The 19,211-nt window shown below is 35.3% G+C and overlaps 1 protein-coding gene across 1 annotated transcript; it reads left to right on the top strand.

Annotated features, from left to right (window-relative positions):
* Nucleotides 1-6,041: 6,041 nt before the first annotated feature.
* LOC149673745 (growth hormone secretagogue receptor type 1-like) lies at nucleotides 6,042-18,587 on the top strand. The gene is made up of 3 exons (XM_089840025.1): nucleotides 6,042-6,435; nucleotides 15,261-15,747; nucleotides 16,315-18,587. The coding sequence occupies exons 1-3, from the start codon at nucleotides 6,042-6,044 to the stop codon at nucleotides 16,715-16,717; spliced, it is 1,284 nt and encodes a 427-aa protein (XP_089696151.1). The 3' UTR covers nucleotides 16,718-18,587.
* The last annotated feature ends 624 nt before the right edge of the window (nucleotides 18,588-19,211 follow it).

The following is a 19,211-nucleotide window of genomic DNA, read 5'->3' as shown; positions in this document are numbered from 1 at the left end:
TAAGCGTAAATTAGGCTTAACTACTATGGTATATTCGTATTGATTGAAGTAATACTGTTAAACGGGGAGTCTATATAAATATTAATCAAATTAACAGGCATTGCCACTATTACATGGATTACGAAGGATAATATATATTAACGGGAATACATAAATATTACTAGGAATGATTATGTTGCCATTTTCTCAAAGTATCTAAGAGGCAATTTGTTGAAAGAGCTACCTCGCGAATAATCTATCTCGCAGCGTCTTGCACCTTGGGGGCGTCTAGGAACTCGCGTTACTACCAAACAATGAAATCACAGTTAGAAAGGCTATCGAATTATGAGGTGGTCCGCAAACTAGCATGGTAGATATGGAGGTACAATAATTCCCAGTAGCTTTATGTATTCCTTCTATTAAATATCTCGTTGTTTACGCAAGGAAAATGACTTTGAAACAATAATGTCTAGGTACTCAAGTGTTCCCTGTTTAATTAAAACTACTTATGATTAAATAACCTAATTATTTTAAGATTTAAAGAAATTAATCTCGAGGTAATGATCCTCTCATCCGTTGTCCATTGTGTTAAATTAATTTAAGTCCTTCAAGCCTTAGACATAACAAAGCGTGTATCTTGTAAACCCTATAGACTATTCCATCAATTTCAGCAGAGAAGCAATTTCCCTCGCGCCATGAAGCACCACTATAGGCGATGCGAGTCGACTTGTCTCCCTCCGCGTGTAGCGGACTAGGGCTCCGTCTGGCGGTCCCGCTCCTGCACGTTTGTTGCTCTGTAAGTGATTATTAGAATGGTCTATTGGGGATGAAACACGGGACTCTTTGTCGTAAGGTAAAAAACAACAGTGTTTATCTTCCAAAACACGTGGGTTTTGTGTTTAGGTTAAGTATTAAGGACTCAAGGTAAAAGATGATCTCTTGTGAATCTTACCACGTGTACAATTCAAAACTACTCTACAGAGAATTCGTCCATAAAAATAGGCCTATAGCATCAAAGGCCTAAGGGCTTCAAAAATGGTCATTTCGACCGTATGGAAACGTTTAGACAGATCTTTTCAAAACACATAAAAAGAGATATTTCTTTAAATGATTATACCGAAAGGGTTCATGACCTTTTATGTCTAAACCCTCGGTTAAACTAGACTTTCGGAAAAGCAATACCAGAAGTGAGATGAGACTAGAAGTGAAGGGCTCTAGCATTGGTAATAGATCCTGGCACTAGTGAACAAATTTTAGGATTTTATGCCGCTTCAATCGCACCTACAATAGAGAGAATATTGGTCTAGTTCCAAAAAATTCTTACCCCTTCCCCTCAACCCAAAGCGGCGAAACACGGACGCGGGTGCTTGAATCTAGTTCGGCCGTCTACCACCGCGAGCCTTCTCACGTTTTGGAGGGGAAATTCTGAAACCGCCACCAGAGGGCCAACCGTTGGTGTGTTATCAAGAATATTCACTTTCGCCGAGTGAAGAATTTGGTTAGCTCAGTACTTCTAGTCTCATCTCACTTCTGGCAATACTTATTGTAAAAATCCAGCAACGTAAGAACAAATTTACTTAACGCTCGCGTAGACTTGAATCTCAAGAGTTTATTTCTTTAGCATATCCTTGTGGAACAAAACGCGCCATACGTTTGTTCTGGGTTATACAGGGTGTTTATGATAAGTCCGTATCCATAAACTAAGGGGGATGTTCTTTGGTCGACTTTGAGACGAAAATGTAACTTCTATGATATTTTGACGTCCTGCATGGGACACTGTTTTCAAGTTATGATTGGAGTATTTTACGGATAACCCCTTAAATTTAATAAAGAAACTGATTTAATTAAGGGGTCATCCGTAAAATACTCCAATCTTAACTGGATAAAAATGTCATAGAAAATTTTTGACCTAATAATTCCCAAAGAACATTTCTCTTTAATTTATGGCAGACTTATCAGAAACACCCTGTATACGGAATATGGACAGACATAGACAGAAGATTAGTGTACCACAAAATATATAAACGTTTATACTCGAGTTTTGGTGGAGACAAAAGTTTCAAATAACGAAAAACTTGTACATTTTTTAAAGACATAAAAAGAGCTTAAAATGGGGTCCCATGAGTTGCCCATATAGTTGATACCGTATTACCGTCTGAGACCAGATCAAAGGCTTTTCCAATGTTCATACTAGCTAACTTCCGCTTTTTACTTCCCTTTTCCTGTATTTAATTTCCTACTTTCGATTGTTATCCGTTAAAATATAACCAACATTGCTTCAAACTGAACCTTAAGAGTCTTTACGTTGACTTTCCATTAAGACAAAATTCATGGACTTTGTAATTCTAAAGAGGACCAGCAAAGAAGAACATATTTTTGTGACCAATTTTCCCACGCGTACCTACCTTTAAACAGTGATACATTTGGAATTAATTGATTTTTCAAAGACCTTGATATACCAGAAAAATTAAAGATCGAAATTTACGTCCCTTTTGCACGCCTAGCTTTAAATTCCTGAGACGTCACACACACATTCTTTGAGAAAGACGCTCGTAACCAGTCACTGTTTAACCGTTTAACGTCTTGTCTAAACAAAAAGTAACACTTAACAGATCCTTAAGCCTTCTTTTAAAACATTAGGCTTAGCACGACACGAGAGTCTCTTTTTAAATTGAAATTTTTAAAAATTTTAAAAATAAACTCATAGAAATGACTAAAACGTAGTTTCAAGAACAACGCGTAATAAATTTCTCGATTAAATTGTTATTTTTGTCTCAAATATTGGGGTTATCGAATTTAATAAACAGATTTTTAAAGGAAAACTATAACTAATTGGTTTCATTATAGAAAAGTCACAGCTGGATTTAAATTAACGAAAACATTGAAATTATTTTCCTTTAAAGAAAGGAGAAAGGTTTGTTTACGAAAAGTTTAAATTTAAAATATATTAACTTCGCGATGGGGGTACAGTGACTAATTAATCCAAGCACCCACGTCATCAAAACACAATCCTATGACAGCATTAATCACGACTACGTCATAAAACTACAGTACGATACAACAAACCTTTTAGGGTTAATAAAACCAAGAAAAACCCTAAGAAAAGGCTTAGATCGCTTTCGAGATTATGATAAGCCATTAAATATCACGCGCTCACCGTGACCTAGAGGGTCGCCTAGAGGTCAAGAGGGAAATGGGGGGGAGGGAGAGGAGGAGATCATACGATCCGGTAATCCATCGTTGAGAGGCCTAAGATAAAGATTGAGTTTGAAAATCCGTTCCCACTCGAAACTGTAGCCTAGAACCTGCAAGACCAAGGCTTAATCTCCAGATATTTTTCATCGGGATAATCGCTATATTCCCTGGAGGTGTTTGACCTTTTAACCCTTAGGATATAAACAAACAAGATTTCGGACCATTTCCTAAACAGCTAAGCCTAATTAAGTCTAATAGCTTCCATTCAAAGTTGCGAGCGGACAAAGAATTCTTTGTACTATATATAAACATAGAGCTAAGCCTAAATTAGGCCTAATTTTCTGTTAAGGGTACGTACCATTGAATATCAGGTTTAAGGAAGTTAGCTATATTATAAGTAACGTAATAAAAATAAGTATGAAGTGCACTTAACGTTAATCAAGGTAAGTACTTTCGTATTCAATAACAATCAACCCCTGGAGGGTGAGCTGCAGAGCCAATAGTGTATCGTACTTATTGATATTGCGTTACTTATAGTATACATACAACATCTCTTGAGTTCCTGGTAAATCTGGCAACTTAACCCTCATTGTTCCGCTTGTCGAGTTTTCTTACCAGAACTAAGTGATAGGAAGAAAAATAAAGGTCCAACAGAGTTACTCGGATATTCTTCCACAACTCCGGAAGTAACTAACCTCATTTCCGCGATAGAAAGTGAATGATACACCTTTTCGTCGACCTTATTGCCCTCGTGAACTTTCACCATTGCAAAACCCCTTTCCCGAATAAAGCAAAAGACGGTGGAATGAAATCTTGTATGATAAGCCTAACTTTCACCTTCTCATCCAATATATTTTTTTCTTTACGCTTACAGTTTCGAATGTTTTGCATTTGAAATTGAGTTTGTCAAGGTACGAAATTTTGTTAGGTAAAGTTTAAAGCGATAAATTGAGACCTACTGTTAAGCCTAATGCGGGAAATGTAGGCCTTTTCACGCCAAGCTAAGCCTTTGCTGAAAGAAGTCAATATTTGTATTTTGTCGAGTCACTAAGCCTACTTATAAAAGTAATTCGATTTAGGTCTATATTAATTGAACTGGTATTGCGATAAATAAGGTGTTTTCAATATTTTACCCGCCATTTTAGGGCCCCCAAAAACCCGCGGGGTGAAATCAATAATTAAGGGGAAAAAACTTCAAAGTATGAACCCTAGTAGAGATTAAATATTTGAAAAAGCACGTTGAAACTACTAACTTGTCCTAAATACGTCCGTTTAAATTATTTTCGTAGTTTGATCTTCTAAAAAATATGATTGATAATTTTTCTATATGTCTCTCTCTCTCTGGTTTGAAACCATTGGAACCCGAGGGGACGTTCTCTCCTGGTCTCAGTGTGTATTTGGCCTATTTAGTCTCGGGAGACTTTGGCGCGACAGCCCTGAACAACAGAGACAATCCAAATAAAACGAAAAAGTGATACGCGTTAAGCCTTGGCAAGGACAAAAATCAGATCATGGCAGCTAAAAATTAATTAAATCCTCAGAGAAACCGCCGACTGTAATCCAAGAAGTGTACTTTGTTTTCTCTTTTCTTCATTTCTTAAAAGGGTTTATTCTCACGCTTTTCCTTAGAAGGCGCGCGAGCCTTAGAAAGTTTACTTCAGTTATATCACTTTCATTTACCTAAACCCATTTCAACCAATTCCTCTAAAACATTTTTGCCCTGATGATAGTAAACAGAACATTTTTTTCTTGAGCGACTTAGAACTTAAGCTGCTGGGAGGTTCAGTCGCTACAGCAACGCTCCAAACTTACAAACGGAAAAAGGATTTATAGTCATTGAGCGGCTTGGAGTTTCGGTCGCTAAGGTTAAGGGAAATTATCTACGCCTTAAGACACACTACAAAATAAACACGAGAAAGAGTTTCATAGTCTCTGAGCAGCTTAGAAACATCAAACTCCCAAAGATAAATTTTAGATGATAAAGGGTAAAGAAGATCATAAAAAAGAAGGATTTTTCCAAGAAAGATTGATGCGTTTTAATATATTAATTCTTAACGAATTCAATGCATTAAAAACGAATCAATTCTTTTCACAGCTCATCTACAGGCGGTGGCTTTTTTTCCTTCTCGGAACCAGCTGTAGTTAACTATACCGCAAGCTGGTCTATTGAATTTAACGTTTTGCTATACTAATCTATTAAAAACTATTGAAACCTCAAACCGGGACACGAAATAGCGACCGCCGCGCCAGCCAATCGTAGCGGTTTATCCATTGAAACACTTTCGGAGTTTGACTCTAGTGTCAAAACTCAAAAGAAGCGCGTGCTGCGAGTTCAGTTGACTCTCCCGCATTTCCAGCGAAAAGGATAGCAGAAAGAGAAGAAGCTAGCTCCACGTGCATTTTCGCGCCCTATCCTATAGAACGGAGGGGGGAAAAAAGAGGCGCGAGAGGATAAAAACTCAAAAGAAGCGCGTGCTGAGACTTTAGCTGACTTCTAGTACATTCGGAGCTAAGAGCGCGAGGAGAAAGATCTAGTACTACAGGAGAAGCTACTCCACGTGCTATTTGCGCGCGCTGTACTAAAAAAAGGCGGGAAAAAGAAGCGCGAGAGGAGAGCGAGAGATATACTGAAGGGATTGTCAGACACAGGACAAACTCTCTTCCGTGGTAAAAAGTGAAACATCACTTAGAACTTAGTAGAAATGAAAGACGGTATACGAGAGCTAGTTCCCACAACCAAGCCTAATTTTTTTAAAAACCAACCATGTTAAAACTGAACTAACAAAATAATATAGTTAAACCTCCAATATCAATATGAAACGTAGATTAATTAAGTTAAACTTAATTAAAGTCTACCTAATTTCGGGATGAATGAAAATTACACTCTATGGGACAGTGTAGCGCATGTGGTAAAAAATTCTTCGAGTTACCAATATTGGTCCCTAACGACGTTGGTCACTTCAACGGCTACTTGGTCACCGGACGTTGATTATACCGTTTTAAATGGTTCCCCGGTTGAGTTTCCAAATTACATAAAATACGCGGCAACTCTGGTTTGCGGTGTCGTGTTGGTATTAGGAATTGTGGGTAATATTTTGGTTCCAGTTATCGTCTCCAAGACGAAGGAGTTGAGGAATTCCACGCATTTGTTCCTAATTAATCTTAGTGTCGCGGACTTGCTGGTGCTCATCGTTTGCTTGCCAACTGTACTGATTGAATTGCATTCCCAACCGGAAACTTGGGTCCTAGGAGAAGGAATGTGTAAGTTTAAACTTATATTACTTGATAAATTTAAACTAGTTTAAAAATTAATTTAAAAAATAAATAAATAAATAAAGGGGTTCGAAAGCTATTTAAGATGTTTAAATTAATGGATTAAAATCTCAAATAATTAAACATTTTACTTTAAATTTAAACATATTCTCAAAGATTCCCAAAGCTATTTAAAGTGTTTAAATTAAATGATTAAAATCACAAATAATTAAACATTTTACTTTAAATTTAAACATTTTCTCAATGATTCCCATAAACTAAATAGAAATTACTTGATAATTTTATTTAATTTAGTGAGATTTATAGGATGAAAATTATTATTTTCTATTTGAGTTTGATGGGACGTACGTTTTTTGTGTTTTTGATTTCGATGGTTAATGATAAATATTTAAATGGTAACACAAATATCGTAACCTTACCTAATCCAACCAATACGACTCAATATTCTAAATCCTTCAAAAAAAAAAAAATTATAATAAATTTTCAAATAATTTTCTCAATGATATTTAGACATTTAAAAATAGAATATTTAAAAAGAAAACTATAGGAATTATAGTATTACTTATTAAAACTATAAGTTTGATTGACACATGACTAGAAATGGCTACCAATAAAAAATCCCCACAAGTCTTAAGTCGTAAATTAAATGTATGGCTAATTACTGCAGTGTCTAGTAACAATACAATGAAGGTTTATGGGCCCGAGCAGAGACTAAAGAGGCAATACAATGTAATTAGCGAAGGATGGTAATTAAGACACTAGCTCTTGGAGGCAAAACTAAAGGCCATCCCAACCTAATTGCTCAGTAAGTACAAGGATAGGTTCTACCGAAGATCGTAGCCATAGCCAATACTCGAGATGAACTGAGGTATAAAAAGAAGGACCATTGTGTTCGGTTCCCTTTGGGGACCATGAGAATATAAAAGAAGTTTGTAGAGGATACAATGCGAGGGAAGGCAGGAATTGATCTAAAATTAGTTACCTAATTCTGTACTTATAGCTTCCACTCTATTGGTTGCTTCTTAGCTAGAGTACGGTAAAAATCCTTTCTCTTAATTTTATTGGCTGAATTGCTTAACTTAACCAAGACCAGAGACGAAAGAGATAAGAAGTAGACAATCCCTAAAGACTCCTAAAGATGCTACCGTACTATACCATAATAAAACGTTGGGACGCTGTATGCCGTCAATATATTTGGTTACCGATAGACAAAATTTTAAAAGATATGGCTGAACCGCGGAGTACATCCAAAAAGCATAAAAACCATCTGAAAGATGGATATAGATAGCCATAAGTTCATAAGATATGTTCCATCATAAGTTTGTCACTGGTTACTGACGTAGAAGAAACGTCATATATTCTCGTAAAGCGACGCCTGGTGAGGCGCTGTCAAAGGCTTAGTATGCACTGAATAGGAGTGTATTCTCGCTTGTCGTTCTCGAACTAGCTCTCAGTAAGTCTCTAGCACGGCATTACGAAGTATAGGTAGTGTGATTCATACTTATGGAACATATCTTATAAACCTGTGGAGAGCCAATATATATCTCCGAGGTTATTCCATAAGGAAGATTTGGGTTACATGTCTATATAGTCGCCATTTTCAAAGAGGGACGCTGATTTAAAAACTCTTTCTTGAGGAGTATACCATGCACTACTTATGAGTAATGGCCCCTCAAAGTTTCAGCTTCTCAAGTTAAGCGGTTTGTACCGGGCTTCGATTAGTAGTGAGTCAGAATTATTTAATATAGGCCTATAGATTTATGTTTTACTTCATATGTTAATCCGATCTTTCTTTTATTTAAAACAATTGGCGCGTGTTTCCTGAGCATACGTGCTCTTGGAAAAACATCTCGGATTGAATTACAATCACGTGCCGGGGTTTTAGGCTTAAGTATTCAGTAAGATACCGCGGTATTTTTTTTTTTTGCTTTCTTTCCTTAGACATCGACGTTTCCTTCCTTAAGGTGTCGGAGGTTGGAGTCTCTAGTGACTAACCTATTATCAGTTACACCATTTTACCCTTTGACACTTCTTCGATCGACACGGGGCCTAAAACGGCGCTAGACACGATAGAAAAAGGCGGGAATAAATTGCGGGAAAAAAAAGGCGCGAAAAAAAGAAAAATGTTTGAGCAAGATATTACATCTGTAAATCACGTTTAGTCGCGCGAGGGCGAGAAAGGATCTGACGGTTTACTATACTCTACTTTTTTGTGTCACGCTTACAAGCTTTCCTATTGGCCAATACTAGAGTAGTTTCATTCAATGACAAAGGTCCATTTTACGTTATCTTTGACGTAGATATAAAATCGATACACTTCCGGTTGGTTGGTCTGTTTCTGTTGCAAAACAGGCGGGAAAGTTTTAATTAGAAATGAAATGAAACATTCACGTCTTCATTGGTTAATAAGTAATCCGTGACGTCATGTATACGTAGAATTGATTAATAATTTAGTTCAGTTTCATTCAAGAAAACTGCGCCGTTCTGCCGAAGGTAATTAATTGATTTATCTATCTATGTAAGAACTTTATATTAGATTAAATTTATAGGCTTTTTCGATTCAAGGTTTGAGCTATATTATACGAAAGCCTTCAGGAAATAGGGTACTTAATTAAGGAAGACGTGGGATGGGAGTTTTCATTAAAATGGTCTATTACATTCGTGGGCTACATTTGAAACCAAACAAGTTAAGAGGATATCGTAGGCCGGTTTACTTTATTAAATTATTTTCCGAGTAATTTGATGAAATTAATATTAAAATTTATCTTCATTTTTAAAATTAATTGCCCTAATTATTTTGAGAAGCGAAATAATATTTAAATATACGTGATTTTATTAATATTTTAATTGCGATTTAGTCTCAGCAAATGTTTAATCTAGACTTTTCGGCCTAATGTTATTGTTAGCTTAAATTTAGACTTAAACTATTGATAAAGTTAAATATTTTGCAACAACTAACTTTTGATTAGACATCAAAACACAATTGAGTTTTCAAACCATTTGTTGACACGATAAACCGTTTAAAGATATACCTACATAAATATTTTAAGTCTTTACTAACACACCTTAGACCAAGAGAAGGGACATAACAAAGAGCCTTTAATAGCGCTTTCAAGTTAAACTGACGTTCAAAGTTACACTAAAATCGGTACCGATTTTAAAACCTAGAAGACCTGGGAGATTAATTCGTTCATTGAATTAGAGTTAATATAGTAAAAGGCAGGAATAATGGTACGATTTCTAACTTCACAATATTGCATCTAAAAAGGTGAATAAAGGTGTGTAAAAGGATAGCAAAAGCCTAAGTACTAATTAACTTTTCAATAGCGATGTCAGTAACGTTCATTCTTGCGTATATTCCCCGGGTATTTTAAAGTTTCCATGGATACTATATATAGTTCTTTTCCCAACGCCTGGATTACGCTGTATCGAAAATTTGCTTGTTTTTTTAAATAACAAGGCTCGCTTCAGTGGAATGTAAGGTTCAACGCGTTTGCTGCGAAAACAAAGGAAGATATATGTACATTTTCCCCTCCAAAAAAAGGTACACCTGTAACGGTTAAATTGTTTATAAAAACAAACACGCGCACAAAAGGGGCGCCACTTCCATCTTAGCGTTAAGCCTAATTCTGAATAATTTTCTAAATTTAGGCTTAGGTAAATAGAATTCACGCGCGAATTCAGTTTCAGGCCTTAAGCCTAATTTGAAAATTTAGGCTTAACTGAGTTAAAAGTAAAACAAATAAGGCTTTATGTATTCTCCTTGAAGATACCCAGAGTTCCTTTCGACTTTTAAGCCTATGACCGCCTCAAAGTCCTTGACATGAATAACAAGTTAATAAACCAATCAAAAGTCTCGCCAGTCCATCAAAAATCTAATAAAGTTGATTAAAAATGTTTCTTACATGAAAGCTTTGTTGAATTTCATCCTATTGTCCAAGACTTTTAAAAGATTGTTGTTTGATGTTACAGAAACTAAGGTTGTTTGATGAAACCAACTCCTTTTTTACCAACTCCGCAAAAGATATAGAAAAAGAAATTAGCATATTAATAGATTAGGCCTAAATTTATTCTACTGGATTATTTTCATATCGAAGCTATTATTTATCTTAATAGATTATAAACCCAATTTGAAAGAGAAGGCTCCGATACTGAGAAGATATTTTCTCAACCGCATAAAATATGGGATAGAAGAAGAAAAAAAAACGCCTAAATAACATTATGCAAATGTTTCTATCTTCGGGATTTAATACAAGATATATTTCATTTCTTTGGGGATCCTTTTTGCTATTTATTATGGGCTCGAATAGCATTACACATTGGTTACCTCCCTGAGGCATTTCAAGATTTAAATAATGGAGGTTCAACAACCCCCTTGAACCCTAACGGAAAGGGCGCGTAAAATAAGGAATATTTCAAATTGGAACTTTGTGTTTATCTAAAATATTAAACAAGATACGAGCGTTAATGAATAAAGTCAACCATGTTATTTCAAATAACATGAAAAACTTTTACCTTCTTGGAGAGGACCTTAAGTAACATAATCCGTCGTAATTCTAAAACGGTGATGAGCAGCCTACTTCCGGGCACCTCTAGAACAACATTACTAGTTCCTTGGTGTTTATACCTATTGGCTTAGGCAACTCAATATCTAGGGGTTGATTGCTACTATACAGGGTGTTTCTGATAAGTCTGCATCCATAAATTAAGGGGGATGATCTTTGGGAAATCAATTTTGAATCGAAAATGTAACTACTATCTCCATTTTGATTGCCCTAAGGGACACTGTTTTCAAGTTAAGATTGGATTAAGTATTTTACGGATGACCCCTTAAATTTAATTAAGAAACTGTTCAAAAGACCATGATTTCCAATTTAATTAAGGGGTCATCCCTAAAACACTCAGGTCATAACTTGAAAACCGTGACCCGGACGGCAAAATGTCATAGATAGAAGTTACATTTTCGACTCAAAATCGATTTCCCAAAGAACAACCCCCTTAATTTATGGATGCAGACTTATCAGAAACACCCTGTATATTTAATTGGCAACAAAATTATCAAGTTTGTTTAGGCGGAAATCATGTTTCACTGGAAAACAAACCTTCGTTAACGTATCAAATTGAGTAAAGTTACTACAATATTATCAGGCCAATAATTTGTTTAAATCAATGCCAGCGACTTAATCAGGATAATTCTCATATAAATTGCTTGCTAAACAGAAACCATATATTGTATAATATCCATCCTTTGATTGGCACTCAATGAAACCTTGAGGACACTAGGACAAACCGACCTTTCAGGGTCTTCAGGGTAATCCAAGCGTAGAAGTCAATACGCCGGAAGCTAAGCAACTTTAACCTTATCTTATATAGCGCAGTAGCTCAATTTGAGAGCGTGGAAACCTGCCATCTTTTCATCAAATTCACATTACCCGTCGTATCCAATATCGTATCAGTTTCGTATAAAGGTATTACTATTACGTAACCCACTCTTTTTCTTTCCCGCCAAAACAAGGATGTCATTTTATTTGCCGCCATAATGTAATGAGAAAAAGATAGAATGTAACCTTGGGTAGATATTTTTTGTCAACAGCGATTCAATCAGTGATGTCAAGCTTTCCTAATTGTTTTCCGGGAGAAACAAATGTGTTGTCCTGTTGGGAAAAAATAGGAATGATGACCTTCTAATTTTTATAAGAAATAGGCTTAGAAAATTCAAAAAAAAAAAAAATAAGTAACAAGTGAAAGTGAAGAAGTTAGGCTCAGGAAAATCATCATAGTTTATAGAAATTGGGCTTAAGTAATTCGATGGTAGTTCATAGAAATGAGGCTTAAGTAGTTCATGGTAATTTATAGAAATTAGACTTAAGTAGTTCATGGTAATTTACAGAATTTAGGCTTAAGTAGATTATGGTAATTTATAGAAATTAGGCTTAAGTAATTCATGGTAATTTATAGAAATTAGGCTTAACTAATTCATGGTAATTTATAGAAGTTGGGCTTAAGTAGTTCATGGTAATTCATAGAAATTGGGCTTAAGTTATTCATGGTAATTCATAGAAATTGGGCTTAAGTTATTCATGGTAATTTATAGAAATTGGGCTTAAGTTATTCATGGTAATTTATAGAAATTGGGCTTAAGTTATTCATGGTAATTTATAGAAATTGGGCTTAAGTTATTCATGGTAATTTATAGGCTTAAGTAATTCACGTGGTTCTAAAGATGTTATAGCTCAGGAAATTGATTAGACGTTGGTAAAGAAGTTAAAGGCTTAGGTCTCGGCTTAGGTAGTTGATGGGAAATAATAAAAAAAAAGTTCGGTTATAGAATAATCAATTAGGCTTAGCAAAGTAATGGGATCTAGTAAAGAATGCGTAGGCTTAAGAAAATGATGCTTTCTTTGAAGTACGCTTGATCTTATCGACTTTAAGACATAAGAAACACTCTTGGTCTTCCTCAGTGAAAAATAAAAGCGCGGTAAGATGAAGATCAGAACAGTTCCTAAAAGTGTTTATGATGGTGAAAAAGGAGCGTCAGAAAAGAGAATTCTTCGACGGGGGAATTTAGAAATTCATAGCGCGGATGCAGGAGTTCGTTAGAATGAGGCCCATCTTTAAGGTGTAAAGGTCGTTCAACTATGCCCTGTAGCTACGCACTCTTTGGGGTATTTTTATAGTAGAAAACCCCCTAAGATGTACTCTGTAGTTGTCGACCATGAATTTCAAATTTATTTTTATACTGTCAGATAATCCTCTTTTCCCTGGTTCCGATAATTATGTAAGCATTAAAATTCTTTAATAGCCTTGTTAAAATTCAAAAATCCAGGGACTTTCACTTTAACCGCCACTTTTTAAAGCGATTTATGTAGAAAAATAAGTTTAAATTGCTAGATAATAGATTGGTTTTTTTAAAAAGGATAATTTTTATGCAAAGGCTTAATTGAAAGCACGATTAGCAAAGCCTAACCTTTATTTACACATTCCACACTTAAACAATTGTCGTCTGAAATGATACAGACACAGAATCATTTTAAAGTCCATTAATTTCGTCTATTTTACGTCTAATTATATTAAGGTGAGAGAGAGACCCATTATTTTGGTCTCGTCTACTTACATCATATTTCTTTAAATGCAAAGGCTTAGGTGAAAACTCAGTATGGGAACGATTAGCTAAGCCTAACCTATTATTTTGGTCTATTTTTACGTCTATTTCTATCCATATTTCAGCTAGTTTGCTATACATATACATTTTGTTTGATTTCCGGTGTAAGGTTGGTTTCAAATATCTAATACCCTATATTGGGAAGGGAAAGATATCTAAAAACAAAAACCACTTAACCAGTGTTTACCGAATTGTATGTATAAAGCAGAGGATCCATTTAGGAACCATTCCATTCGTACCTAACTGTATTGAGTTAGACGGGGGAGGACATTGTCCAAATAGTTGGGATAGTCCGAAATACCTTTAAAATCAATGGAGAAGCGTTTCCATAAATGATTCGGGAACATCAAAATCAATCAAGATTGATGTTTTGATCCAGAAATATATCTCGTTTTTTTTAGCCTAAGCTTTTCTTGTCAACTGAATCTATTTTATTTTTTAAACATAAACAACATGGATCTGGGCCTTGGCTTAAAGTTCGAAAATATTCCATGGTATGCAAGAGTAGGGGGATATTTATGATTCTAGAATATCAAGGCCGCACCAAGAAGTGATATCTAGTTTATTAGGGAGAAGGTTTAAGATGCCTAAGTATTCGCGCGCCATAGTCCCAGTCCCCCTTTCAAAATAAAAGGGAGGGGGGCGTAAAAGGAGGCCGGGCTATTTCGCCTCTCCTTAGTCTGAAAATATGACTGTAATTTTCGTCATTCGCGTCGCGCTGACGTGAGTTTTCAAGAACAAATGAGATGCTGGATGTGATTTAGAGGCGGGGATTAACTCCGGACCTACGTTTGGACTGGAGATAAAGCTAGAAATGTGGGGAATTTATAGCTTCTCCCTAGTAAACTAGATATAGCTTCTTGGTCGCACTGTTTAAAGCTATAGGCTCTCGGAGGGACATAAAAATTTAGGATCTGTATTGTTTTCTGGGTACTTCAAGGCCACTCGAAATTAAGTAAATATTTTCAAATACACTGTTTTAAGGGGGGTTAAATGATGCATTCCCCCTAAACTGACTGCGTATGCTAATAATTCGGTCGAAAATAAATTATTTCTTATTTGCTGGTCTTCTTTTGAATTAAAGTCCATGTTAAAAAGCAGCGTATTCAGAGCCACGCAGGTGAAAAGATATGTTTTTTTCTTCTTCTTTTTAAATTGAATAAAACATGAGATTCCTTCAAAATTTTCGATGTAATGTTGATTTTTTTTAAAAAGATTTTTATACGAATTTGTCGCGTTGGTGAAAAATTGAAAACACGACAAGGGTTTTTAAAAATAAAACCTTTCCAGTTTTTGAAAGGATGAAAATTTCCAATAGAATATATGTTTTTTATCCTCATTCAAAGATTGAAATCCATTAAATTGGGGAAACCTTACATATAGATAAAATAGAGAGTTTAAGAAACTGACCGAAAATCAAGCTTAAAACTCGACTTAACATCTTTAAAATTAGGCTTAAAGTACAGAACAAATTTTCCGGTAAATTTCTTAAACTCTCTAATCTATTGATTCAGTCAAAATAGATTTTAAAACGTATCCAGCCGCCTTCATTTAAGTAACATTACTAACCCTTTGTCAACACAGCCTATATAATGTTGACCCTATAACAAGAATACTAACAGCAACAATATTTTTTATTTTTATTAACCAGGTAAAGCGGTCCCCTTCCTGGACTTAACGGTGGCCCACGCATCTATCATGACCATCCTCGCCATCAGCTTCGAGCGTTACTACGCCATTTGCAAGCCTTTAAAAGCCGGTTACACTTGTACCAAAGTTCGAGAAGGTCTAGTCATCGCTGGTATTTGGAGCGTGGCTTTAATAGTAACTACTCCAGTCTTGGTTATCACTCATTACACGATGACGACGTACATTGACGGAACATTAGTCCCAGCTTGTTGGAATTTAACAACTACCATCACGCAAAAGGCCTACTTTTTTGGTATCAACGCCCTGTTCTTTTGGATTCCATTCGCCGTCCTTCTTATCATGTACGGGGTCATAGCCAAGAATCTCATGCTCGATACGCAATTACTGCATTCGTCTATTGACAAGAATAGAGTCAGGTCCAGGAGACAAGTAGTTTCCATGTTAGCGGCTGTTGTCGCCGTGTTTTTCGTCTGCTTAATGCCCTTTAGGTACGTATCTATTTATTATATGATTGGTCAACAGAAAATAACTATTTACGGGTAAATCCAAGGCATTCTGGAAATATCCATGGCCACTAATATCTGGAGTTTGCAAATCTTAACATAAGTTTATAAGTTACGTTCCATAAGTATAACACTACCTATACTTCGTAATGCTAGAGACTTTACAGCTCGAGCTAGTTTGAGAACGACAAGCGAGAATTGAAGTCCTACACTCGGTTAATTTTGCAGTCTATTTTCCTATTTAGTCTGCATTACTAAGCCTTTGACAGCGCCTCACCAGGCGTCGCTTTACGAGAAACTATGACCTACAAGCTCCATTTTATAACCAGTGACAAACTTATGGAACGTATCTTATGAACTTATGGCTGTATGTATTCTTGATATAGGCGATCCGAAAACTGGGAGCTTTCTCTAACATACTTTATGAGATAACGCCAGAACGTTAAGCCTAATTTATTTAAGAAATCCCATTTGAACCTAAGCCTAATCTAATAACAATAATAATATTTACCTCCATCTTTTTTTCTTTTTTCCTGACTTGACACGCTGCAGGGTTTTCACATTATGGTTAGTAGTGGTGCCTGAAGATGACGTCATCGCATTAGGGATGGAAACCTACTACAATCTACTATATTTTTGCCGCATTATGTTCTACATTAATTCGGCTATCAATCCGATTCTATACGGGGCCATTTCTACCAAATTTCGGGACGGTTTTAAGAAACTTTTGTGTTTAAGTAAGACATCGCCCGTCCAAAATTACAGAAGTCACGTGCCATGTACCGGTTCGACGTCACTAACGATTTGCAGTAGTTTAAAATCGAGTAAACACCATTATCATATCGAGAACGGTTTTTCCAGTCATCACGCTAGTATTAACGGGTGTTTTAAACCGACACCCTTGGTGCAAAATAGCAAAGAATTCAAAATACCAAAACGCGAAAGTTTCGTTTAATATTTATTATTCCTGACTGTACGTGTGAACGGGACCTTTTTTTATAATATAGTGTTTGATTGACTTGGAAAGAGACAAACGTACACGCTCGGCGCAAAAACAGAAAAGAAAAAACTAAAACGCGAGAGATTCGTTTAATACTTATTACACTCAGTAATCACGACTATGTGTGAACGGGCCTTTTTTATAATATAGTGTTTGAGTGACTTGGAAGTAGCCAAACGTAAAATTACACCCACGTCCTTGGTTGGTGCACAAAAACATCAGAGAAAAATACTAAAACGGGAGAGCTTCGTTTAATACTTATTATACTTAGTATTCACGACTATGTGTGAACGGGCCTTTTTTATACTATAGTGTTTGAGTGACTTGGAAGTAGCCAAACGTAAAATTACATCCACTTCCTTGGTTGGTGCACAAAAACATCAAAGAAAAATACTATAACGCGAGAGCTTCGTTTAATATTTATTATTCACGACTATGTATGTGTGAACGGCCTTTTTACTTATATAGTGTTTGAGTGGCTTGGTATTAGCCAAACGAATTAGAAATTAATTTTCGCTGCTCAAATTAAGAGTACTACGGAGAGATATACGCGTATATTGGCATATCATGACGTAACAGGGTATTATATATATATTGATTATATACTTACATTACTGATATATATATACTGTATGTACAAAAAATTGTAAATCTATTTCATATGTTTAAATAAGTCTAATTGGTGTGAGTTTCTTTATCTATATGGAATATCCTGGAATGAATCTTTTAACCTAATTTCGCGTTAAGAATAACCCAGCAGAAGAAAAAGAAATATATCCCTATTTTAATTTAGTCGATATTAATTTTTGGACCCCGTTTTTTGATTGTCACCTAACACGCGCGGGCTAATGAAATAAAAAGTAACGTCTGTGGACCGAAAGTAAAATATAGTAAAAGTAAGTATGCTATTATGTACGAAAGTATAGCTACTTTTGATTGGCTAACAAGATTATTTAAAGGAAACGTTTATGTAACATAACATTACACATTAAAAGAACGGCCTTTTTCGAAATATAAAAGGAATTAAATACTAAAAGAAAATAAATGATCTCTTATTACAAAATAATTAGTACATTTAATTAGTCTTAATAATAATCAAGGACTACTGCCTCGCCATCCGCCATTGCTTTAGTTGCGTCTGCTAAATCGAACCTACCTTACCCTTACCAAGGATAGATTTAATTTTAGAAGTAGGAATGGAGAACGGTTAGTATTTACTTCAGTCCGACTCATAGCCCAGTATAGAGTCCCTCCCTCCAACACGTAACGAAAAGTTTAAATTATCTTATTGGCTCACTTAAACTACGTTTTACGTAGTTTATTTTTCACCTCTGTTGCTATGACCCGCCTTTTTTTTTCATACCCCTCCGTCCCGTGGAAGGGAGTCCGGGACTTTGACGCCTACTTCTAAAATTAAATCTATCCCTGCCCTTACCAATCCCGTAGGGGTAAGGTAGGTTCGATTTAGCAGACGTCACTAAACCAATGGCGGATGGCGAGGCAGTAGTCCTTGCTTTAAAGACAATTTAAATGATAGTTATTATGAAATATATGTAATTCCTTTTCTATTTAGAAAAAGGCCGTTGTTTTAAGGTATAATATTATGTTACCAGAACGTTACGTTTCCTTCAACAATCTGGGTTATTGCCAACAATCATACTTAAAATCACACCTAGAACTACTTTTCATTTCACACTTACAGCTATTACGTTACTTATACCATGGATAATATTAGATTAAATTCCTAAAATTATTTTCTCAATTGTAACATGACTACGTGACCAACTGCCATTTCAAAAGAAGTATGTCATACGTCATCACAGGTAGAAATAATTTCCAAGCTCCCTCTCTCTCTCTCTCTCTCTGAAGCTTTCAATTAAAAAAAGATTGAATGTCTTAAGATTTCTACCACGTTCCATCTCCATTTAATTTAAATAAGAGTAATTAAATGAAAATAAAATGATACTATTTTAAAACTTCACACGACGTTTCCTTAATTAAAATACTTTGATGTCACGAATTCATTCGACCCAGGAATGTTCAACGTATTCTCAGATTAAAATTAGAGTAACTAACTAATGATATAAACAATTCACATTAAAAATGAATATATTCATATTAATTAAATTATATTCAGTGACAGTACACCGTCGTCAGGTAAGTGCTAAATTAATTATTTCACTTTGATATTTTAATTTTTTCTTTCAAAGAACGAAATTTGAATTTTATTTTTGTGCCCATTTTTCTTGGAAGTATTTTTTTTTTTTTATTTGCGTTTTTTTCGATTTCCGGATCTCCGATTTTCTTCGGAAATAAATAAAAAGTATAACCTCTTTTACAACATAAATAAGTATTATTTAAACCTCGTGAGATTAAATATCAAAATTCAAAACACGTAAAAAATCACGTGACTTCTCTACTTCTCACGTGCAATTATAATAAATAAGTT

The sequence above is a fragment of the Phalangium opilio genome, unplaced genomic scaffold, assembly GCF_054372755.1.
Source record: "Phalangium opilio isolate 3A_F unplaced genomic scaffold, DU_Popi_V2 ptg000048l_1, whole genome shotgun sequence".
Classification (NCBI taxonomy): domain Eukaryota; kingdom Metazoa; phylum Arthropoda; class Arachnida; order Opiliones; family Phalangiidae; genus Phalangium; species Phalangium opilio.
The sequence above is the reverse complement of the archived record's forward strand: the minus strand, read 5'-3'. Positions and strand labels throughout refer to the sequence as shown.

Bases quoted from the DNA above. Each gene is read 5' to 3' on its own strand.
- LOC149673745 (XM_089840025.1), top strand. From the start codon at position 6,042: ATGAATGAAAATTACACTCTATGGGACAGTGTAGCGCATGTGGTAAAA. The intron at 6,436-15,260 runs GTAAGTTTAAAC...TTTATTAACCAG, and splicing joins GGTCCTAGGAGAAGGAATGT to GTAAAGCGGTCCCCTTCCTG. The intron at 15,748-16,314 runs GTACGTATCTAT...GACACGCTGCAG, and splicing joins GTCTGCTTAATGCCCTTTAG to GGTTTTCACATTATGGTTAG.